Source organism: Neltuma alba, unplaced genomic scaffold (genome assembly GCF_004799145.2).
Source record: "Neltuma alba isolate B1F8T4 unplaced genomic scaffold, ASM479914v2 tig00012520_pilon, whole genome shotgun sequence".
Lineage (NCBI taxonomy): Eukaryota > Viridiplantae > Streptophyta > Magnoliopsida > Fabales > Fabaceae > Neltuma > Neltuma alba.
Genome location: NW_021636987.1, coordinates 184,890 through 203,772, shown reverse-complemented (window position 1 = coordinate 203,772; position 18,883 = coordinate 184,890). Strand labels below are relative to the sequence as shown.

At 34.7% G+C, this 18,883-nt stretch overlaps 3 protein-coding genes across 4 annotated transcripts; 1 reads left to right on the top strand and 2 right to left on the bottom strand.

The window, feature by feature from the left end:
* Positions 1–2,951: 2,951 nt before the first annotated feature.
* Positions 2,952–6,915, bottom strand: LOC114728111 (vesicle-associated protein 2-2). Its single transcript, XM_028914951.1, has 9 exons — positions 6,735–6,915; positions 6,275–6,410; positions 5,775–5,845; positions 5,582–5,663; positions 5,296–5,411; positions 5,039–5,209; positions 4,207–4,608; positions 3,440–3,517; positions 2,952–3,163 (listed from the first exon to the last, which is right to left on the bottom strand). The coding sequence occupies exons 2-9, from the start codon at positions 6,321–6,323 to the stop codon at positions 3,053–3,055; spliced, it is 1,080 nt and encodes a 359-aa protein (XP_028770784.1). The 5' UTR covers positions 6,324–6,410; positions 6,735–6,915; the 3' UTR covers positions 2,952–3,052.
* Positions 6,916–9,630: 2,715 nt separating this feature from the next.
* Positions 9,631–12,381, bottom strand: LOC114728118 (transmembrane protein adipocyte-associated 1 homolog). Its single transcript, XM_028914961.1, has 6 exons — positions 12,011–12,381; positions 10,876–11,067; positions 10,463–10,625; positions 10,282–10,384; positions 10,116–10,197; positions 9,631–9,985 (listed from the first exon to the last, which is right to left on the bottom strand). The coding sequence occupies exons 1-6, from the start codon at positions 12,284–12,286 to the stop codon at positions 9,908–9,910; spliced, it is 894 nt and encodes a 297-aa protein (XP_028770794.1). The 5' UTR covers positions 12,287–12,381; the 3' UTR covers positions 9,631–9,907.
* Positions 12,382–15,161: 2,780 nt separating this feature from the next.
* On the top strand, positions 15,162–18,204 carry LOC114728120 (superoxide dismutase [Cu-Zn]). 2 transcript variants are annotated; one of them, XM_028914963.1, is made up of 8 exons: positions 15,162–15,246; positions 16,056–16,145; positions 16,233–16,334; positions 16,603–16,698; positions 16,838–16,869; positions 16,956–17,031; positions 17,580–17,633; positions 17,900–18,204. In XM_028914963.1, the coding sequence occupies exons 2-8, from the start codon at positions 16,070–16,072 to the stop codon at positions 17,920–17,922; spliced, it is 459 nt and encodes a 152-aa protein (XP_028770796.1). In that variant the 5' UTR covers positions 15,162–15,246; positions 16,056–16,069; the 3' UTR covers positions 17,923–18,204. The 2 variants fall into 2 exon arrangements, with proteins under 2 accessions (XP_028770796.1, XP_028770795.1); XM_028914962.1 differs by lacking the exon at positions 15,162–15,246 and adding an exon at positions 15,517–15,541.
* Positions 18,205–18,883: the final 679 nt, after the last annotated feature.

Genomic DNA, 18,883 nt, shown 5'->3' with positions numbered 1-18,883 from the left:
CCTTTCCTTCGGAGCCTTTTCCAGAAGCCTCATGTTAACCAGGCAATCGCTGGGAACACGAAGATTTCTCTTTTACTTTGTATTTATGACAACCACGGCATGTTGAGGATAGGCCTTCTTCTCATCACTTTTGCTTAACTCAATTGAGATATGTTTTAATGAATGTGTAAATCAATCAATCATCAACTATTAATTATATTCTTAAAAACTTATAATACTCAATTCGTTTAAAAATAGACCGGGTGTGATATTATGAGATCTGAATATATTCACTTAATAAGATTTGAATAATATTTTGATTGGGATTTAGGTATATTGAATTAAATGAGGAGCATCATTATTAAATGAAACTTCAATTGAAGGCTCAAATGAAGAAATGAATAATTAATTTTGAATTTGAATAATATCTTAATTGGGATTCAAATATATTAAATTAAATAGGAAGCATCATAAATAAATAAAATGTCAATTAGAGGCTTAAATGGAGAAATAATTAATTAATTTTAAATTTTCATATGTCCCTCCTAAATTCCACATCTCTAATTCAAATTCAATTTGAATGAGTAAAAAAACATATTCATATGAGAGCTGAATTTTGAGCTATCATAAATAATACAATTTATTAGAATTTAAAATATAACCAAATATTAGTGAGTGTGTCGCATGAGTGACAAATTTCTAGTTTATGCAAAAAGTCGTAAATTAATTCGTGTCGTGTGCAGTTGGAGATAATGCTGACACGTGGATAATTTTAATGTGCTTTGTCGGCTAAAACAATAAAAAATTGATTTATGCCTGCGATAATTATTTTTAATAATTATCTAATTTTTGTAACTACTGACTAATTCAAATTTTATTTCATGTGATAATTTTAATCGACTGAATATTTTGATCCATTGGTGGAGGATGCATTGAAAAAACAAATTGCACCAATAAAACTGAGACATGACATACATAATAAACCATATGAAAACGGACGTTTCAAATGCTGAAAAAACAATGATGCCCAAGAAAAAACGTCTGGCCCTATCGTAAGAAGCCGGACGTCTAAAACGAATCGGGGCCCTGTGGCCTGTCTCCGGAGAACGAGTGATCTGTGAGATTCACAGCGCAGCATCCTCGTTTCGTCATGCGCTTGTGTGTTTTTTTTGTTGTTGTTTTGGGCAGAACCCATGCCACACTTTGTTTTTTTGGGCCAACCCATACTACACCTTGTTATTGAGAAATAATGTGAATAATGAGATTTACTTTTTTTAAATTTCGTACAGCACATGATGTACATTAGTTAACAAAGATATCAATCAGATCAGTAATAGTACTATCACTGGTCTTAATTATAAGAGCTAGTTGACTAATTTGAAGAGATTAAGAAAATAAGTTGAGTTAGTTATTTGTTCTAAATAGGTATTGTCTTTCCTAAAATATCCTTACTAACCAACTGTATTGGCTAGAACTACTATTATTAGAAGAATACTTTGAAAAAAATATAAATATGAGAGACAAAACAGATTATAATCTTATATTTATGATAAAAATAAAAATCAAACAAAATTTTATATTAAAGATCAAAAGTAGTGTGTGTTATTTTGCAAGGAGTGCTGTCATCACAAGTCTTAGTCAGTTAGTCTGTAATGAAGGCAAGAATTATGTGTGTAAGGATTGTACTTTTATAATTCAGTTGGCATCTAGCAATGAGCTGTAGTATTTATTTCACTTGATGTTTAAGATGTAAATGGACTTGAAGTCAAGAATCTCTCCCTTTTGGTCTCTCCTGGGTGAGAGGTTTCCGTCTCTCCGTAAGTGAGTGAGCTTGTGCCTGTGTGCTTAGTGTTCCGGCACCTCTCTCTCCGGCGTTTGCCGGAGAGGAGGCTGTCCGGCTTGGGGGTTTTGTTTTGGGGGTTTAGGATTTCTGTTTCTTCTAGTTTGTTTTTGTCTTCTGTGATTTGGGGGGTGGGCATTAAGGAAAGGTTAGTCCGGCTGGTGAAGGAGAGAAAGGAGGAAACGATGTGGATGGTAGGTTATTTAACGACACTAATACGGTGGTTAGATGACCGCAAAATTGAAGACATTCCTCTTGCTGTTTCTTCTCTCTTAGTTGCCATTGATCAGGTATGGCTTTTTGAATCTTCTTCGATCTAGTATCACTGGCTTTGGTTTCTGGTAGATCCTCTCAGTTACAGTTGCTTTGTTTCGGGTTGGTGTTGGTGGTGTTGGTCGGAATCTTTGGGGGCTACTGCGATGCTAATGCTGTTGTTGTTGTTTCTCTCCATGCGGCGGTGGTTGCGTGGGGCCTGTGTTTCTGCTCTTTCATTAGCAGAAAGGAGATCAATAGGGATGGGACCGATGGGGTGGTTCTTTGAACCCCCATCCCTTATTTCCGGCGAAGTTTACAGTGTTCCTTCGCGTTTTCTAGCAGCAGCAACAGAGACGGCGGCTCAGTGGCTCTCTAAGTGTGGCTTAGAGTTAGGGTTTGTGTTGGTGGTGTTTTCTTGGGCTTAGGGTTTTTTGTTGTTTGGGCCTCTGTCCCTCTTTTGTTGTGGTTTCTCTGTGGGACTGTTTGTTAGTGTTCCTTTAATATATTTTCCTTCCGGTCAAAAAAAAAAAAGGACTTGAAGTCCTCTGATTCAGCTGAAATTAATGAAGTCAGAGAGGAATTCACGAGGGCCGTAACGTGATTTGGTTGAATTGAACAGATTGTGGCCTGCGCAGCGGACGGGGGTATTAAATGCTTGTGGCGAACTAATAACAAGACATGGCATCAGTTAATATTATTTTCCAGCAAATACCTTACCCAACGGTCTCATGCATATCTTGATCTCAAATTACTTTTTTTGTTTTTTTTAACTTTACAGTTTTCTTTCTGATAAGATCCTTTACCGTCCTTTTCCTAATCGCAAGGGACGGCATGTTGGTTGTGACCTAGATAGGTCAAAATGAGCATCCCTAACCCAAACCATAACATCTGCAGATATATTAAGTATTTACGCAAAAACACCAGCTATTAACAAAACACCTCAAAATGTTAGCCGCTTCATACAGATGATGCCCCGACTCAGGAGTGTAAACGGTATCCAAGGAATACACAGATTAGCGCCACCATGCAGACATACAGAAGAGGGAACCCAACTTGAACTTCTCTTGCATCTCTCTTACTCAGATCCGCCTGCAGGTATAAAAGCACATGCCAGCAACAGTGATGAGACATCACCCAACTTATCGGCTAAATTCGAGTAAAAGAATACTCTTAAAACGTATTTTATTTTCATCCTAAACCACCATTGATATATGGACGGTACTCCAATTTCTGTAACGACAAATAAATTGCACTACACGAAGATAAGAAATTACGACAGGACAAATGACCAAGGAAACAACACCAGTAATTGTAAGACTAGAGAGTTTTTTTTTTTGGGCCAAAAAGAAACAGTCTTGCGCTTACTAGTTTTTCTTGCAACATCTCAGTCTCTAGCCTGCTTGCCATCCTTTCCTCTCTTAGCTTCGATATTGTTACTCCAGCCTGCACAGGAAGCCAGAAACTTGAACATGTCCGTGGTTGGATCGTAGGGATTAAGATTGAACTCAAGAGCCACTATCACAATCATCTATCCAAACATAGAGATGTCTTTGATCTAAAGCTATTATGTTGTGACATGGAAAAGATTTCCTTTGCATGTACAGAGAAAGATATAGAGATGTCTTTAATCATTGAGACCTTTAACTCAACAAAATGTGATCTGAAAGTAATGAATATATATATATATATTGAGTGAATGACAGCAATAAGTATTAATAATAAAAAAAGGTGTGGAGAGGATAAAGAACTGAATAATAAAGGACGCATCTTTATCTTTTTTTTTTTTTTTAAAGCTTTGTTTGTAAAGTGTTTTTTGTGATAATCCACGACAAAAATATATTAAAAATGTTTATTTAAAAAGTTGAAACAACATAAAGCTATTATTCAGTTCTTTATCCTCTTCAGACCTTTTTTTATTATTAATATTTATTGCTGTCATTCACTCAATATATATATTCATTCCTTTCAGATCACATTTTGTCGAGTTAAAGGTCTCGATGATTAAAGACATCTCTATATCTTTCTCTGTACATGCAAAGAAATCTTTTCGATGTCACAACATAATAGCTTTAGATCAAAGCCACTATCACAATCATATATATATGGAAAAAAGTCACGATTAAATGACTGACCTCATTTAACTTGGACTCAAATTCATCCAGTTTTAACTTCATCTCTTCTATGGATGCCATTAATTTCAACTCCTCTACGCCCTTTGATACCTTCACTTCTTTTTCTGACTTCAGTTTCTCTGCATCTTTTGATACCTCTGAATTCTCAGTAGATTCCATTAATTTCAGCTCTTCTATACCCCTTGATATCTTTGACTCTTCTGCTTTCTCTGACTTCAATTCATCTACATCCTTTGCAATGTTCAGCTCCAAATTATTTGGCACTTTCAGCGCTGTTTTATCTGGTTTCGGTTCCTCCACATCCTTCACAGCACTGAACACCCTATCTTTTGCCGGCTTCAATTTCATATCCTTTACATACTTTAACTCCTCATTATCTATCTTATTCTCTGCATTCTTAACCTGACAGTGACATATTCCAGGTAACAGCTTATGAGACATTAGTTCTTTAATAAGTATAATTTGAACTAGTGAAATTAATAACCAACCCATCCCCCAAGCATATGCGCAGGAGAGTAACAACGCTTCCAATTGTGACAACAAACAAAACCAAAGGGAACCGATAACAATTTCCTAAAACATGACTCCGACCAAAAGCATAAGAAACAGCATCGACAAAGTTTGAATTTACTCAACATCATATTGTTTTATAGAGTACAAAAAGCATTCTTCAAACCATGAAAACAACTATCCACAAGTCATAATTTGCAAACCTTCCAATTGAGTAACTGACAAAGTAAATGATCCAAGGATTTGAAATATTGAGGTGATTAAGACAGAGATTAAGGAAGGAAAGGAACTTTAAACCAAGCATTAGAGGATTTTATCTGACCATGTTTTCCGGAGATGTAATTTCATCTTCACTGAACATCTTATCATTTTCTTGGGCTAGTCCTTTTTTAATGTCTCCATTAACAGGAGATGCTTCGGCTGAATGAAATGGGCTAACCAGGGTCACTTTCAGTTTCTCTTCTTCAATGTATCTGCCGGCATCTTTGACAAACTATGATTTACAAATGAAATAGTAAATATTAAAAAGAAATAATAAAAACGACCAACACGATCTGTAAACCAAGGACACATCCGTACCAAGCTAGAAGTAATGTCATCATTAGTCGTTTCAACAGGAACAACGGTGCTTTGGATTAAGAATTTGTCCTTGCACATCAGATCTACCAGTGCCGTTCGTTGAGCTTGCATTGTGACTAGGTTGATGCCAAACAAAAATATGCATATCATGTAGGTGAATCAATAAACCACAAACCAATTTCACTTACTAATCTTCCAACTCAGTCATTTCCACTCATTTGACACCAGTAAATAATACTAACTGGCAAACGAGATAAAAATAACATAGGTCACAAGAAAGTTATACCTACGAACGCACAAGAAGATTTTGGCATGAGAACTCCTACATGTGGCCGAACTGAGTATTTCTTGGGCGAAGTTGTCTTGATCTGCCAATATCAGACCTAATTGATTTAGCTGCCCAGTATTATGTATTAATAATACCGATTTCCAGGTCAACAAATAAAGATCAGTTGCAAGAATAAGAAAGGTGCTCGGACCTTGAAAGCAACATAGTGGTGGGTGTTATTAGTCAACTGAACTGAGCATGAACTTCGCTTCTTTAGTTCAACTATAAATGCCAAAAACTGTGTCAGTGACCGCTAAAAATACTGAACCGAAACATTATCAGAAATAAAACAGGGAACGAGGGTGACCACTCAGGTCACGGATTAGCCAGGAACTAAAAACATTTGATAACAGTATGCATAAATCCCTAAGCAATTTGCCTTGTCAATCCATCCATCAGTCTCAAGTTTACGATAGATTCAGTTTCGTAGATGAACTGGAAATATGATACCTAAAGATCTAATAGATTTCAGGCAAAAATATTTTAATTTCCAAGTAATCAAGCATAAATATTATTTCTAGCTAATATATTAATTTGTGAGTGCAAATATAAAAAGGAAAATATAAAGGAAGAATCCGTTAACATTTTAATCAAGAAGTGAGAAGCTTCTAGAAAGAACGACCATAGGCAAATATTCAATTGTTTACGCACAGGTAAGCTTAAGTTCCTTGGGCTCAATTTGCAGAAGTCTTTTGCTCATGACTAGCGCTCGGTGTATTATAATCCAAATTCAAGCTAATCGAACCAGCATCCAAAACCAAACAGGTTTTATTCCAAGCCTAGCAACCTGCATTTCATTAGAAGTGAAAATAGTGAAAACTGAACTTGCAGATTTTCATACGCCGCCTACTGAAAATAAGAGGGCTTATAATCACGAAGTACCAGAAACTCATCTTCATTCCTTACTTCAGTTTCGTTTAACAAAGAGAACAAGAGGGAAGCAAAAGTATCAAAAAAGAAGAAGAAGGGAGTGAGCAGAGTCGTCGCCTCAGAAGGTGAAGATCAACATCTAAAAACGACAGAGATCCCACTCGTTCTGAGAGACACGTCAATTGTTAACGACGGAGTCAAGAGCTCTAGAAAAGACGAACTAATCAGATAAGAAATGGACCTTGTGAGCTAGTAAAATAGGAAATAAGCAGCATGCTTTTCATGCACGATCAGAGGGCTGGAAATGGGAAGAAACTGAAAGGCTGTGTTTACCAGTATGAGCATCAACGAGGGAAGAAAAAGGGGAAACGATCAAGAGATAGCAGAAGGGGGGAACGAAAAGGAAGGGAATCAGTATGAAGATCACAGTGAAAGTGGTAAACAGAGGGTTCTTTTGTTTTTGTCGTTTTGGAATCATAATAGCGAGTGATGTGAAAAACTGGAAACAGTAATGGCTTTGCTTTTAATAAATTTACTTTGTGGAGTCAGTCAAAGGACGTGTGGAACGCATTGATTGTTACCGACACGACACGAAGGCGGGCTTGTTCCATGGCTCCGTGCAACCGTGGCGCCAAAGTGCTGGGCCCCACTACCATTTTACCCCACCTCCCCTCTCGTCAGTCCAAAACTTCAAATTTACTTCTTAAAGTTACAATTTCAAAGTAGTATCGCTTTCTCCGCTGCTTGACTTCGTGGTCAAACGCAACTACGTTAAAGTAAACTGAAAATTGATTAAAACTCAGAGAGTACGACACGATCCAACGAGACTAATTTTCTTTATAAAATCAGATTAGAAAAGGACACATTGTAAAATTAAAAATTAAAAATATGTATAATTAAAGAATTAAAGATACATCAACAAGAAGAAAAAAGAGAGTAGAGAAACAGCTGGCTTTATCAGATGATACAAAATGTTACAGAAGGGTCCAAATTTGCCGCTTTTTAAGAGCTGAGTGGCTTCATACGGTGATGGCTGATGAGAATGGGAGAAATTGGTGACCATTTGCTTCTTGTGATGAGGTTTCGAGCATGAACGGGCAGGTAAACTTCTGGTCCCCGAGAGGCTTTCATTTGCATTTCAGCATTGTGTTCAAATTAAGATATCGGATTTTCTGAGGATTCCGGTACGATTAAACAAAACAAAATACTTTTGTAATTTTGTTTGAGTCATCAGAACAATTGCTTTTGTCACCAAAAAAAAAAAGAAAAAGAAAAAGAATTTCAAATGAAATACTACCTCTAGTCCTAATTATAAGAGCCAGTTGACTAATTTGAGGAGATTAAGAAAATAAGTTGAGTTAGTTATTTGTCCTAAATAGTGTCTTTTCTAAAATATCCTTGCTAATCAAGTGTATTAACTAGAACTATAATTATTAGAAGGATTATCTTGGAAAAAAATTGAGTAAATATGAGAAACAAAGTGGATTGGAGTCTTATATTTAGGACCAAAATAAAAATCAAACAGAATCTTATATTAAGTAAAAGGGGTAATATCTTATAAAATATGGAAATCTGCGTGGCGGCAGAAAAGACAGTGCCTCCGGCGTCCAGAACGTCCTTAATATACACTCAGTAAATCAATTTAAAAAAGATTAAAAAAATTACTAAATTAATTTAAATATTTATATTTATAATTTTTTTAAAATTAATTTACTTTACTTATAAATTGATATACTATCTCCAGTTCTTAATATAAGAGTTTATTTGACTTTTATTTTGATCATAAACATAAAACCCTTATTCACTTTGTTTCTTATATTTATCTATTTTTTTTAAGGTAGTCTTTGTAATCATAATAGTTCTAACCAATAAACTTAATTAGCAGGGATATTTTAGAAAAGAAAGCATATATTTATTACAAATAGTTAATTTAACTAGTTTTCTTAATATAATCAAATTAGTCAGCTAACTCTTATATTAAGGATTGGAGTTGGTATAATCTAATGATACATACAAATATTTTTTAAAAAAATCATATAACATATGTTATAATTAAGTAATTTAATAATTTTTTAATGTTTTTAAATTAGTTAATACAGTAGAAATCAACGCGTCTCTGTGTACGCATGGAAGTTGACGTTTCAAAAAGGTAAATGTATAATTAAGCGGGATGGGATAAATTTTTTGATACCAATTTATATCTTTCCCGGCTTTACCAAGAGCTCGTGCATCGCATGAGTTCCATCTTAATAAGCTGCATGAGTTTCCTCTTCATTGTATGAATTTATCCGAATATGATCATCCAGAGTGGTGGATAACGTTGACAAAGAAAGAAAATGAAAAAAAACAGGATAAATTAAATAATACCTCCAGCTCTTAATATAAGAACTAGTTGACTAATTTGAGTATATTAAAAAAATTAATTAAGTTAGTTATTTGTAATAGATAAATGTTGTCTTTCTTAAAATATCCTTGCTAATCAAGTATATTAATTAGAACTATCATTATTATAAGAACTATTTTTTAAAAAATTAAATAAATATGAAAGACAAAATAAATTATAGTTTTATATTTAGAATCAAAATAAAAATTAAATAAATTTTTATATTAAAAACCGGAGGCAGTAACCTTTTGTAACGAATGGATTCCCGCGTCTCACTAGTACAGTCAATGCAATGGAAGGATACATCTTAAACTGAAACACATTTGATTGTCACCATTGTAATACACAACCAATCAGTTCAGTGGATTCCTCAGAGAAATGCTAACTAACTTGACGCTTACGCGGTGACTCACCAACACACACCATTGCCGTGCCTGTGATCCTTTAATTACATGTTGTCCATATTTGGTACATTTTGTGGCTCAGGGCACCACTTTCCGGGGTATACAGGGCGATTCTTTTTGTTACTTGTATATTTATGCTTTTATTATCAACATTTTTATTTTCCTTAAAACACCTAACTACATAATGCTTGACAATATAATTCATACATTCGTCGTATATTTACTAAGCCATCCGATATCACGCACAAATACGCACCAACGTCCCCCCCCCCCCGGGGAAAAATGTTCCTTTTTCCTTGGTGAAATTCTTTTCCTGTCTCTCTCTCTCTCTCTCTCTCTCTGTTTTTTTATTTTTTTGAGCTAAAAGAATTGTATTAAACAAATATGTACAGGGGATTAGTGGTTCTCCTCTCTTTTCCCCTCAAACGGTTAACAGACCATTATAGTGGCAGTGCCTAGAGAAAGCAATTTACCGACATACCTTTCATTCAAGGCTTGTGCTGTCAAGTAACATTCTTTTCTAAATGATGATGCGATACAAAACACTAGATACATTTATCTACATATTTTTGTGAACCAGATTGTCCTGCGATTAGTTATCGAGGTCATATTCTACTCTATATCACATCACTCCCAATCAGCATCGAAGAAACCAGCATCTTTCATCTCAGAATAATACATGTTCTCAAAGTGCATATCTTCCTCCTATAATTAAGACAAATTATAACGATCAGTCAGCAAAACACAAGGTTATCCATAAGACCATGACCATAAATACGACAGAAGTTTGAACATAAAATCCTTAGTCAGAGGATTAAGTGAAGGGCATTATAACCTGGAAGAAGTCTGCCAGAAATGTTATATACAGAAGAGGAAGATAAAAAGCATGGTAACAGACAACAGTGGCAATATAGAGCCTGTAAAACAAGTAACACAGCCTTAGAAAAAGATGCCCTGGTAAAAAAACAAGGCTTTGAAATATGCCATAGAAAGACACTAACCAGAAACCAAAAGCAGCACCATTTCCCGTGAGGCCGCAAGAAAAGAGTGCAATTGCATTCAAGATGAACATGATCGTAATATACTTGTAAAATGCAGGCCTGGCTGCAGAAAGGTAGTACAATTTAGCAATCATGAAACATTATAGAAAGCACTCATATGCTGATCCACAAAGTTACTCACCAGGCAACTTTTCTCTCCACCTGGAATGGTACATAAAGAGTACGAAGCCATAAACGGCAGTGAGCAGCAGCTTGTGGAAAACCCACAAGTTCCACTTCACATGATGGCTATTTTCATTGCTGTCGATGAATAATGGGATCCCAAATCCAAACAGATATAGAGCCTAAAATATGGGCAAAACGAATCATTTATTAAATAAGGGAAACCACAATCTCTTTTCTTTTTCTGGAGAAGTAGATAGAAACGCAAAATCTTTTCACATTCATATTCACTACATAAAAATAGATTCTAGATTTACTCCTAAACGTGCACTGCTAGAAAAGAAAGTTTTCATTTTTCTCCAAGTGCTAATCACGTTTTGAGCATAATTGAAAGAACCATAAGGCGTACTATAGTGAATATCAAAGAAAAACCTTCAATGAGATATCTAAACCAACGATAAGCCCTGAGATACCAAAAGTCCGGGTCAATGCTTCTGGGTCGCTTGCTATATTTCCCTGAAGCAAAAAAGCCAACAAGCTTACTTCCAGAAACAGCATGCCAGATGTAGTAAACAATGATAGTAAGTTCCACGCCAACTCTTTCCCAGGAGTGCACTCCCACACCTGAGTCAACATAAGAGTCATGACATTACGGATACTAGTAGACAAAAATGCTCCATTATAACAACTCTAGGTTTGCCATATGTAGGATTCACCACGATGTGTGAACTAAAAGAGTTCTCTATATCAACTTAAGTGACACCAACACTCTACAGATCATGACGGCAACAAAGAATAACTAATACAGCTTCTTTTGACAAAGTTATATGCTAACAAGAAATTGATCAAATTGTTGAGACAACATAACAAACAATTCACCACGATAGGTACAGCAGTATTAGTGCAATCCATATAAGCATTTAGAGAATAGTTCTTTGGGAGCATGACAACTACGGACCTCACAACAGAGGATGGAACTTCTAAAAAAATTTTCTGTATTCAAATATGGGCAATTGAGTACTAAAATTTGGGAATTTAAGTTGTGATGAGGTCCTGATTTGATATTAACCTTTTTATGAGGTCTTAAATTGTCATTCTCCCTAGTTCTTTAAAATAATTTTTGCTATGAAGGGCATGAATTTCTAAATTGCTTTCACCACTCCTATTTTAAAAAGACCAAGCAGAGAGACCAAAAATAAATAGAACGCCAGTCAAATGCCCATGCATATATTAGTGAAAAACAAGGAGAAGCTTTCCACTGAGTTATTGACCGACAAACTTCTCTTATAACGGCTGCGATGGGCTAAACAAGCAACATGATGATGTTAGATGTTAAAGCTTATGTGCATAAAAGCCCAGCAAGAAACAGATATCAGTTCCATGAAAGTGTTGTCCAGATTTAAGTGAACATAACTGTGACCACCTCATATTTATTCCAGCGCAATTACGCCGTAACTTGCATGGCCCAATGCTTAGAAAGGATATCAATTATTCAAGTGACCCTTCACAACTCACAAGAAACCTAATAACGGACAAACCATGCGGACAATAGATTACAAGAACGAACCTGGAGAAGACACCAAACAAGGTTGAGGACGCTAACAAGCCAAAGGCATCCATAATATGATATTATAATGTTAGAGCGACCAAGTGAAAACTTCAAGAAGCTCTTCTTGGATTGGGCTGCCAAGTAAAAGACAAAAAGAAGCGAGGCGATGATCAAAGTCGCATTGTGCCAGAACCCATGACACTCGAAAAGCCACTCATAAAATCTGGGGGCGGAAGCATCCGATTGTACTGAATTAAAATTTGGGCCCTGCTTTATCACCGTCTCTGAAAACATTTCTCTGAAAACTCGCTCCAAGATTACAAGAAAATCAGTTTGATAGAAATCACACTAGAAACCCTAAGCCGAATTCGAATGAACCAAGGTCAACGGAATTCGGGGTAAAAGATTTACGACCCGAGAAGATTAAAATACTACTACTATAAAATCGTCCGCTTGCTCGCTCGTGTTTTATTATTTTGACCATCCTTCGTCAGCTTGATTAATACTGGTATTCCGTGCTTAATATAAAATTTATTTAATTAATTTAATTAGATTAAAAAAATTAAGTAAGTTGGTTAATTATAAAAAATAATATATTTCTCTTAAAACACTATAATCATTTTTTTTAATATCCTTCTCTTTATTTTACTTAATTATGGTTAAGAAAGTATCTATAGTAGTAATTTAGAAAAAATTAATAAATATGATAAATAGGTCTTATATTTATGATTAAAATCAACTTAACAATTAAGTCATATATTAAGAAGTATTAAGATTTAATACTTTTCAGGTCCTTAAGAGTATAATAGTTAAGTTAGTTATTTATAATAAATATATATTATTTTTCTTAAAATACCCTTATTAGAATTATCGTTTAATAAAACTTTTAATATGTGCAAACTACAAAAACTATTTTTTTAAAAAAAATAAATATAAAAAATAAAATAAATTAGAGTTTTAGGACTAAATTAAAAATTGAATAAATTTTTATATTAGGAATAGGAGGTAGAATTTCCCTGACCCAAAAAACAATAGCAACTCGGGTTGCATGAGTAACTAACTCCCGTCATCTTCGAGCGAGTTGTTGAGGTTTGATTTATAATTTCTTTGTATAATAATCTGATTTTCAATTCTTACAAAAGTGTATTTGGAAAAATCAGCTTTTTACCGGGCATAATTTTTAATACATCCGGTTCCTAGTTGACTTGATTGGTTAATTTGGAGAAATCAAGAAAGTTACTTAAATTAGTTATTTATAATAAATAAATATATTTTTTAAAATACCTTTATTAATTATATATGTTTGAATTATAAATTGATAATAACACTTTAACATATGTAATTATTATAAGAATTACTTAAAAAATAGATAAATATTAAAGACAAAGTGAATTGAAATTTTGTATTTGGAATTAAATTGAAAGGAAAACTAGCTCTTATATTAAAAATCGAAAGAAATAGTATGTTAAAATCTAATCAAATTAAAAATAAATTTCCTGTTATATTGATTGTTAAAAGTAATTTTAAAAAATCCTGACAGCATGGAGTATTTAAAATTTAGTTTATTAAACTAAATTATGGTTTGAAGGATTGGATGAGCTTTTTCAAGTGTCATGCTGAAAATGCGAAATCTGTGCGAGTCTTTAAATCATAATTAACCGCAGCATCTTTGCATTCTCATCCCATCATTCTTTTTTTTTTTTTTGACTATAGAACTGAATCATGCATTAAAAACGTAAAAACAATGCACCAATTACAAAGTGATCCTCAGAAGAACCAATACAAGGACTAGAAGCAGCCATCAGAAAAGCAAACAAATAAATAACAAAGCATATCGCGGAGAAAGCCCAAGGGAGAAACTGTTAGCCTCTATCATCACCATCCATCTGATTACTTTCAAATGAATCGTGATCAAAGATTCAGTAGTTTCCCGCTAGAGCATGAGCATGTTTAGCCTCCATCATCACTATTCATTTGAAGTTATTTGTCCAGCACCAGTGTGGGCCATGGATCATTCCTAGAATTTCCGCCATTACTGATAGAACCCTTGACAGTTTACAGCTAAAGCCACTTGTCCATGCAGGCCAAAAATAAATAAATAAATAAATAAATAAACCCCTTTATCCAAACTTAAGTACTCATGATAAAATTAATGTTATATTGAATAATACTTACGCTATGTTTGGTATGGGGTTTTCGGAGGGGAGGGGAGGGAAGTTGCTCCCCTCCCCTTGTTTGGCTGGTATAATTTTTAGGAGGGGAGGGGAGGAGCTCCCCTCCCCTCGTTTGGTTAAGATGTTTTTTAAAGAGGGGAGGGGTTCTTCTCCCCTCCCCTTCCCTTCTAGCCTCCCCTCCAAAAGTGGGGTTTTTTGGAGGGGAGGTGAGAGATGATATTTTAATTCCTTATATGCCCTTTCGATTTGTTAACCTCTAATCAATCATAAACATTTCTACATAATAGAGTTCTTTTGAGCATCTAATAAGAGGTTATTAAGATAATTATCTCCAAAATTAGTGAGCATTTGTAAACTTTTTTTCTCTTCTTCTAATTCTAAGAGGCCGTTGGTATTTCTTTCACCTTCAAGGTCTTTTCTCTGATTGAAATCTATCACTTGTGACTTTTTGTCTTGATATTCTATAAGTGTGTGACTGTATCTTGTAAATCAAAATTAGTGAATTGTATTATATATATATAGTTATATCTTAACAAAATAAAAAGTGAGAAAATTCATTTAAATTTTATGAGGCTAAAATAGTCAATTTTTTTTAGAACAAAATAAGGTATTATTAAAATTGCTCCCTCCCCTCCCCTCCAATCAATCCAAACAGGAGATCATTAAAATCCCTCCCCCCTCCCCCTCCCTCCCCTTCCCTTTGTAGCTACCCTCCCCTTTCCTCCCCTCCCCTTCCCTTGATTAAAATCCCTCCCCTCCCCTTCCCTCCGTCGAGCCAAACATAGCGTAAGTGATTCTATTAATAAATAATTTTAAATATGTTTTATTGAAATCTACAAAAACTTTAAAATTTATTAATTTTATTTTCAAAATTTAATCATATTTTAATTTTATCTCCATGTATCACTAGACCATGCTACCATTCTACCCCGGAAGCGGGTTTGGTGGCAACAGGGTAGGTGAGGGAAAGTTGCTCTCATTTCCGAATATAAAAGCATACCGCAACTACAAGGCTGCGACTATTAGCGCTGATTGTAGGTTGTTCCTTTCCCTCGCTCTTGTTCCGAGGGGTGCACTGAGGTAAGTCTGTTTCTGACTCTGAAGAAGAAAGATTAAAAGGTCCAATGCTGCTTTCGTTCCTTTGGTTTCTGCTTCTGACATCTTAATTATATAGTGAATGCCTATTCCTGTACATCAACTTTGTTAGGACCTACAATGTGTGAATGTGATTATCAGGATAAAGTGAAGACGAAGAAAAAAGCATTCCTACGTCCTTCTCTCGAATTCATTTTCAGAAATCACGAATAGTGCGGTGCATTGATTCTGTGTTTTTATGTGATTAGAAATGAGACAAGGATCGCGTCTATGACACTAGGTTGAAGGATATATTTCTTTATCACGAAAAAGAAAAGAAGCTTCAACTCGCAAATCTAAGTTTTCCTTTTCGTCTGTTTTTCTCCTCCTGTTTGATTCTGTGGAAGTGCTAGTTTCAGTTTTAGTTTGGAGTGATCATCAGACTGCTCCATTAAACATTCAGCTAGTTTGGAGTGATCATTTTGCACTTACAGTGCAGGGACTGTCTTCTCCTCTTATTCGTAATTAACCTGAGTTTCATTTTTCAACTGCATTCTTCCGGCTCTTAAGGAAATTGTAATATTCACGCTGCACAATGCTATATGACTTGAAATTGGTGTTACTTGAGAGTTGAGAATTAGTTTTTCGTTGTTGTGATTGGACGAAATATGATGGAATCAGAATATAGAATATTTTGCGTATTCTTTTTGTTTTTTGTTCTCTTCTTCGTAGATTGCCGGGCAATGTTAATGTCTTGTGCTGCCAGTTTGCATATTCTGTCTTGTGTACACATTCTAAAAGGTGTTCGTGCTCAGATCACATTAAAAAAATGGTGAAGGCTGTCGCAGTTCTTAAAAGCAATGAGGGCGTCACTGGAACTATCTACTTCGTTCAGGAAGGAGATGGTAAGTTTCGGTTGGTCTCAAATCTTTCTGAAGGATGCGTTTTGTTTTCCCTGCGTCAGTCACAAACGTTGTATTTTGAATTTTCAGGGCCAACAACTGTAACCGGAAACCTTGGAGGCCTGAAGCCTGGGCTCCATGGCTTCCATGTCCATGCCCTTGGCGACACCACAAATGGTTGCTTGTCAACTGGTATAGTCTATTGACAATAAACTAGCACCTTTTTTCTTATGCGTCGGCAATACTGAACCAGAGGAAAGAGTCATTTTCAGTTTAACATAAGAAGTGAGGAAATTGAAATGGATAGCTTGTTTTTCCTAGCTTAAAAGATTTTTTTTATGTTGCTATTAAATTTTATGTTCTCCAAATGCTTAAGCCTGGAGATGAAGTTTCCTACGAGGATTAAAATTCAAACACTGTCTTGCAATAATATCACTAAATCTTTGAATTATTTTAACAGGTCCACATTTTAATCCTGCTGGCAAGGAGCATGGTGCACCTGAAGATGAGAACCGTCATGCTGGTGATCTAGGAAATGTTAATGTTGGTGATGATGGTATGGATTGGTTCTGGTGATGGTTCATTTTGAAAGAGCTCTTTTTTTTTTCCCCAAACGAAAGAGTTCTTTTGTTTTGCTTATTATAATTTGTGCTTTTTTATCATTGAGTTGGTGTCAACCCTGCTCTATGATTCAGGAACTGTGAGCTTCAATATTACTGACAATCAGGTTTGTTATTAAGATCTTAATGACTTCTTCTGGATGACTGAATCTAAAATCTGAACTTCATAACTTTAAGTTACTTAACTCTGCAGATTCCTCTCAGTGGACCAAACTCCATCATTGGACGGGCTGTTGTTGTTCATGGGGATCCTGATGATCTGGGGAAAGGTGCTTGTAAATTATATGAATGACTTCTGACAACTTTAGTGAGCCATTTGTGCTCAGTTATTTGTTGAAAGTACCACATCTTTTTTCCCCTGAATTCAAAGTGGAGAGATCAATTGCTGCTTGTCCTCTGATTTGGGACGTAAAATATGTACACATATGTCTGGACCAAAAAGTTTGTTGTTTGTGCTACCATCACATATGGGCTCTCTTTTGCTATTGGGAGGGAAATGATGCTGCATTGAAGTTGCTCTATGTAGTATCGTATTTGACACAAGTTAGGAAATTTGCAGGGTTTCTATTATACCGTTTACATATGGCTTGGTATTACACTTATGTCCTACAGCGTCCTTGGCTGGCCTACTCATTGATTGATCGCCTGCGTTTCTACTAGTTGCATTCTCTGCATAAATTTTATTGCATTGTCACACGATTGTTTCATGGGGCATATCCCCTCCATTGTTTTTTAGACTTGGAAGTTTCTTTTCTTTCCCTTTTCCACTTCCTCTTTTAGCTCCCTTCATGTTAACACTCTATGCTCCTGTATCTAGGGGGCCACGAACTTAGTAAAACAACTGGAAATGCTGGTGGCCGAGTGGCTTGTGGTAAGCACCATCAGCTCTTTTTTTTTTTTGTTTTGGGTGATTCTACAAAGTAAAGTTATTTTGAAGATCTCTAAAGACTTTACCAGTATAAGATATGTCAAAAACTTTTGTCATCTAATTTCAGATGCAAATATACTTTTTTAGTTTTTGCACTTTCCTCCCCGTTATTATCTCTTGGGAAGCTACAGTGCTATATATTCAGGCTATTTTTGTGTGTCTGCTCATATTGACTTAAGTGCTCTAAATTTTTGGCATTGTTCGTTCAGGTATTATTGGTTTGCAGGGATGAATCACCACACTCTCAAACCTCAGCGACATCGAGTATATGCGTGATCACATGGAGAAGCTTTAAACTCCTCGGAATAAATTGTAACCTCTTATGGGTGTTATCTGTAATCCTGTGTATTTGTTTTGTGACTCTGCTATGTAGCACTCCAGTTCTTTATGGCACTGACTTTTGACTGAATTATCTGGTGTAGTTCGTTGTTTTGTTTCTGTTTTATCATTGTGATCTTGACAAATCGAGCCACTTTTTGTGGTTGGTTTAGATTAGATTCTTTTTGGTTGAATATCTGGATAAAATTTGAGGTTCTATTTGAATTGACGGTAGGAAAGGTAATTTATTTTTAATCTGGCTTTTAAAAAGTTTGATTGAATAATATATTTATGTTTAGATTAGCTTTTATAAAAATTAATTTATAAAGGAGAAAGGCTATTTGAATTATGATCAGATAACGGGATAAGTGAGTTGAGTTTGTAAAATAGTCAATATAGGTATGACTTTCATTAAATAATGAAAAATGACTAAAAATATTAATTTACAAAATATAATAATTTTAAAATATTATAATAGAAAATTTTATATTTAATAAATAAAATGTATTTAAATTAGAAATCATAATAATGTAAAAAATTTTGGACCAAAAAATATTACATGATTAATTGGATAATATACTCTGCACAATTTATATAAATATAAAATAAAAATAATATTACAAATTAAAAATATTATAAAGACTGTGGTAAAAATTATTTTCACTTAAGAGAATGTTAAAAATTAAAAAATAAATATAAAAACTGATTGGCAAGCCTAAGAAATATGTAGAATTATAAAGAGAAGTATAAGAACAACATAAATATATGGGTAAAAATTTCTTCTAGTTTCAAAATACTGCTTTTACATAAGTTATAAGTAAGTTTTATGTGTTTATATAATCATGCTTAAAAAACAACTTTTGACCCATAAGTCA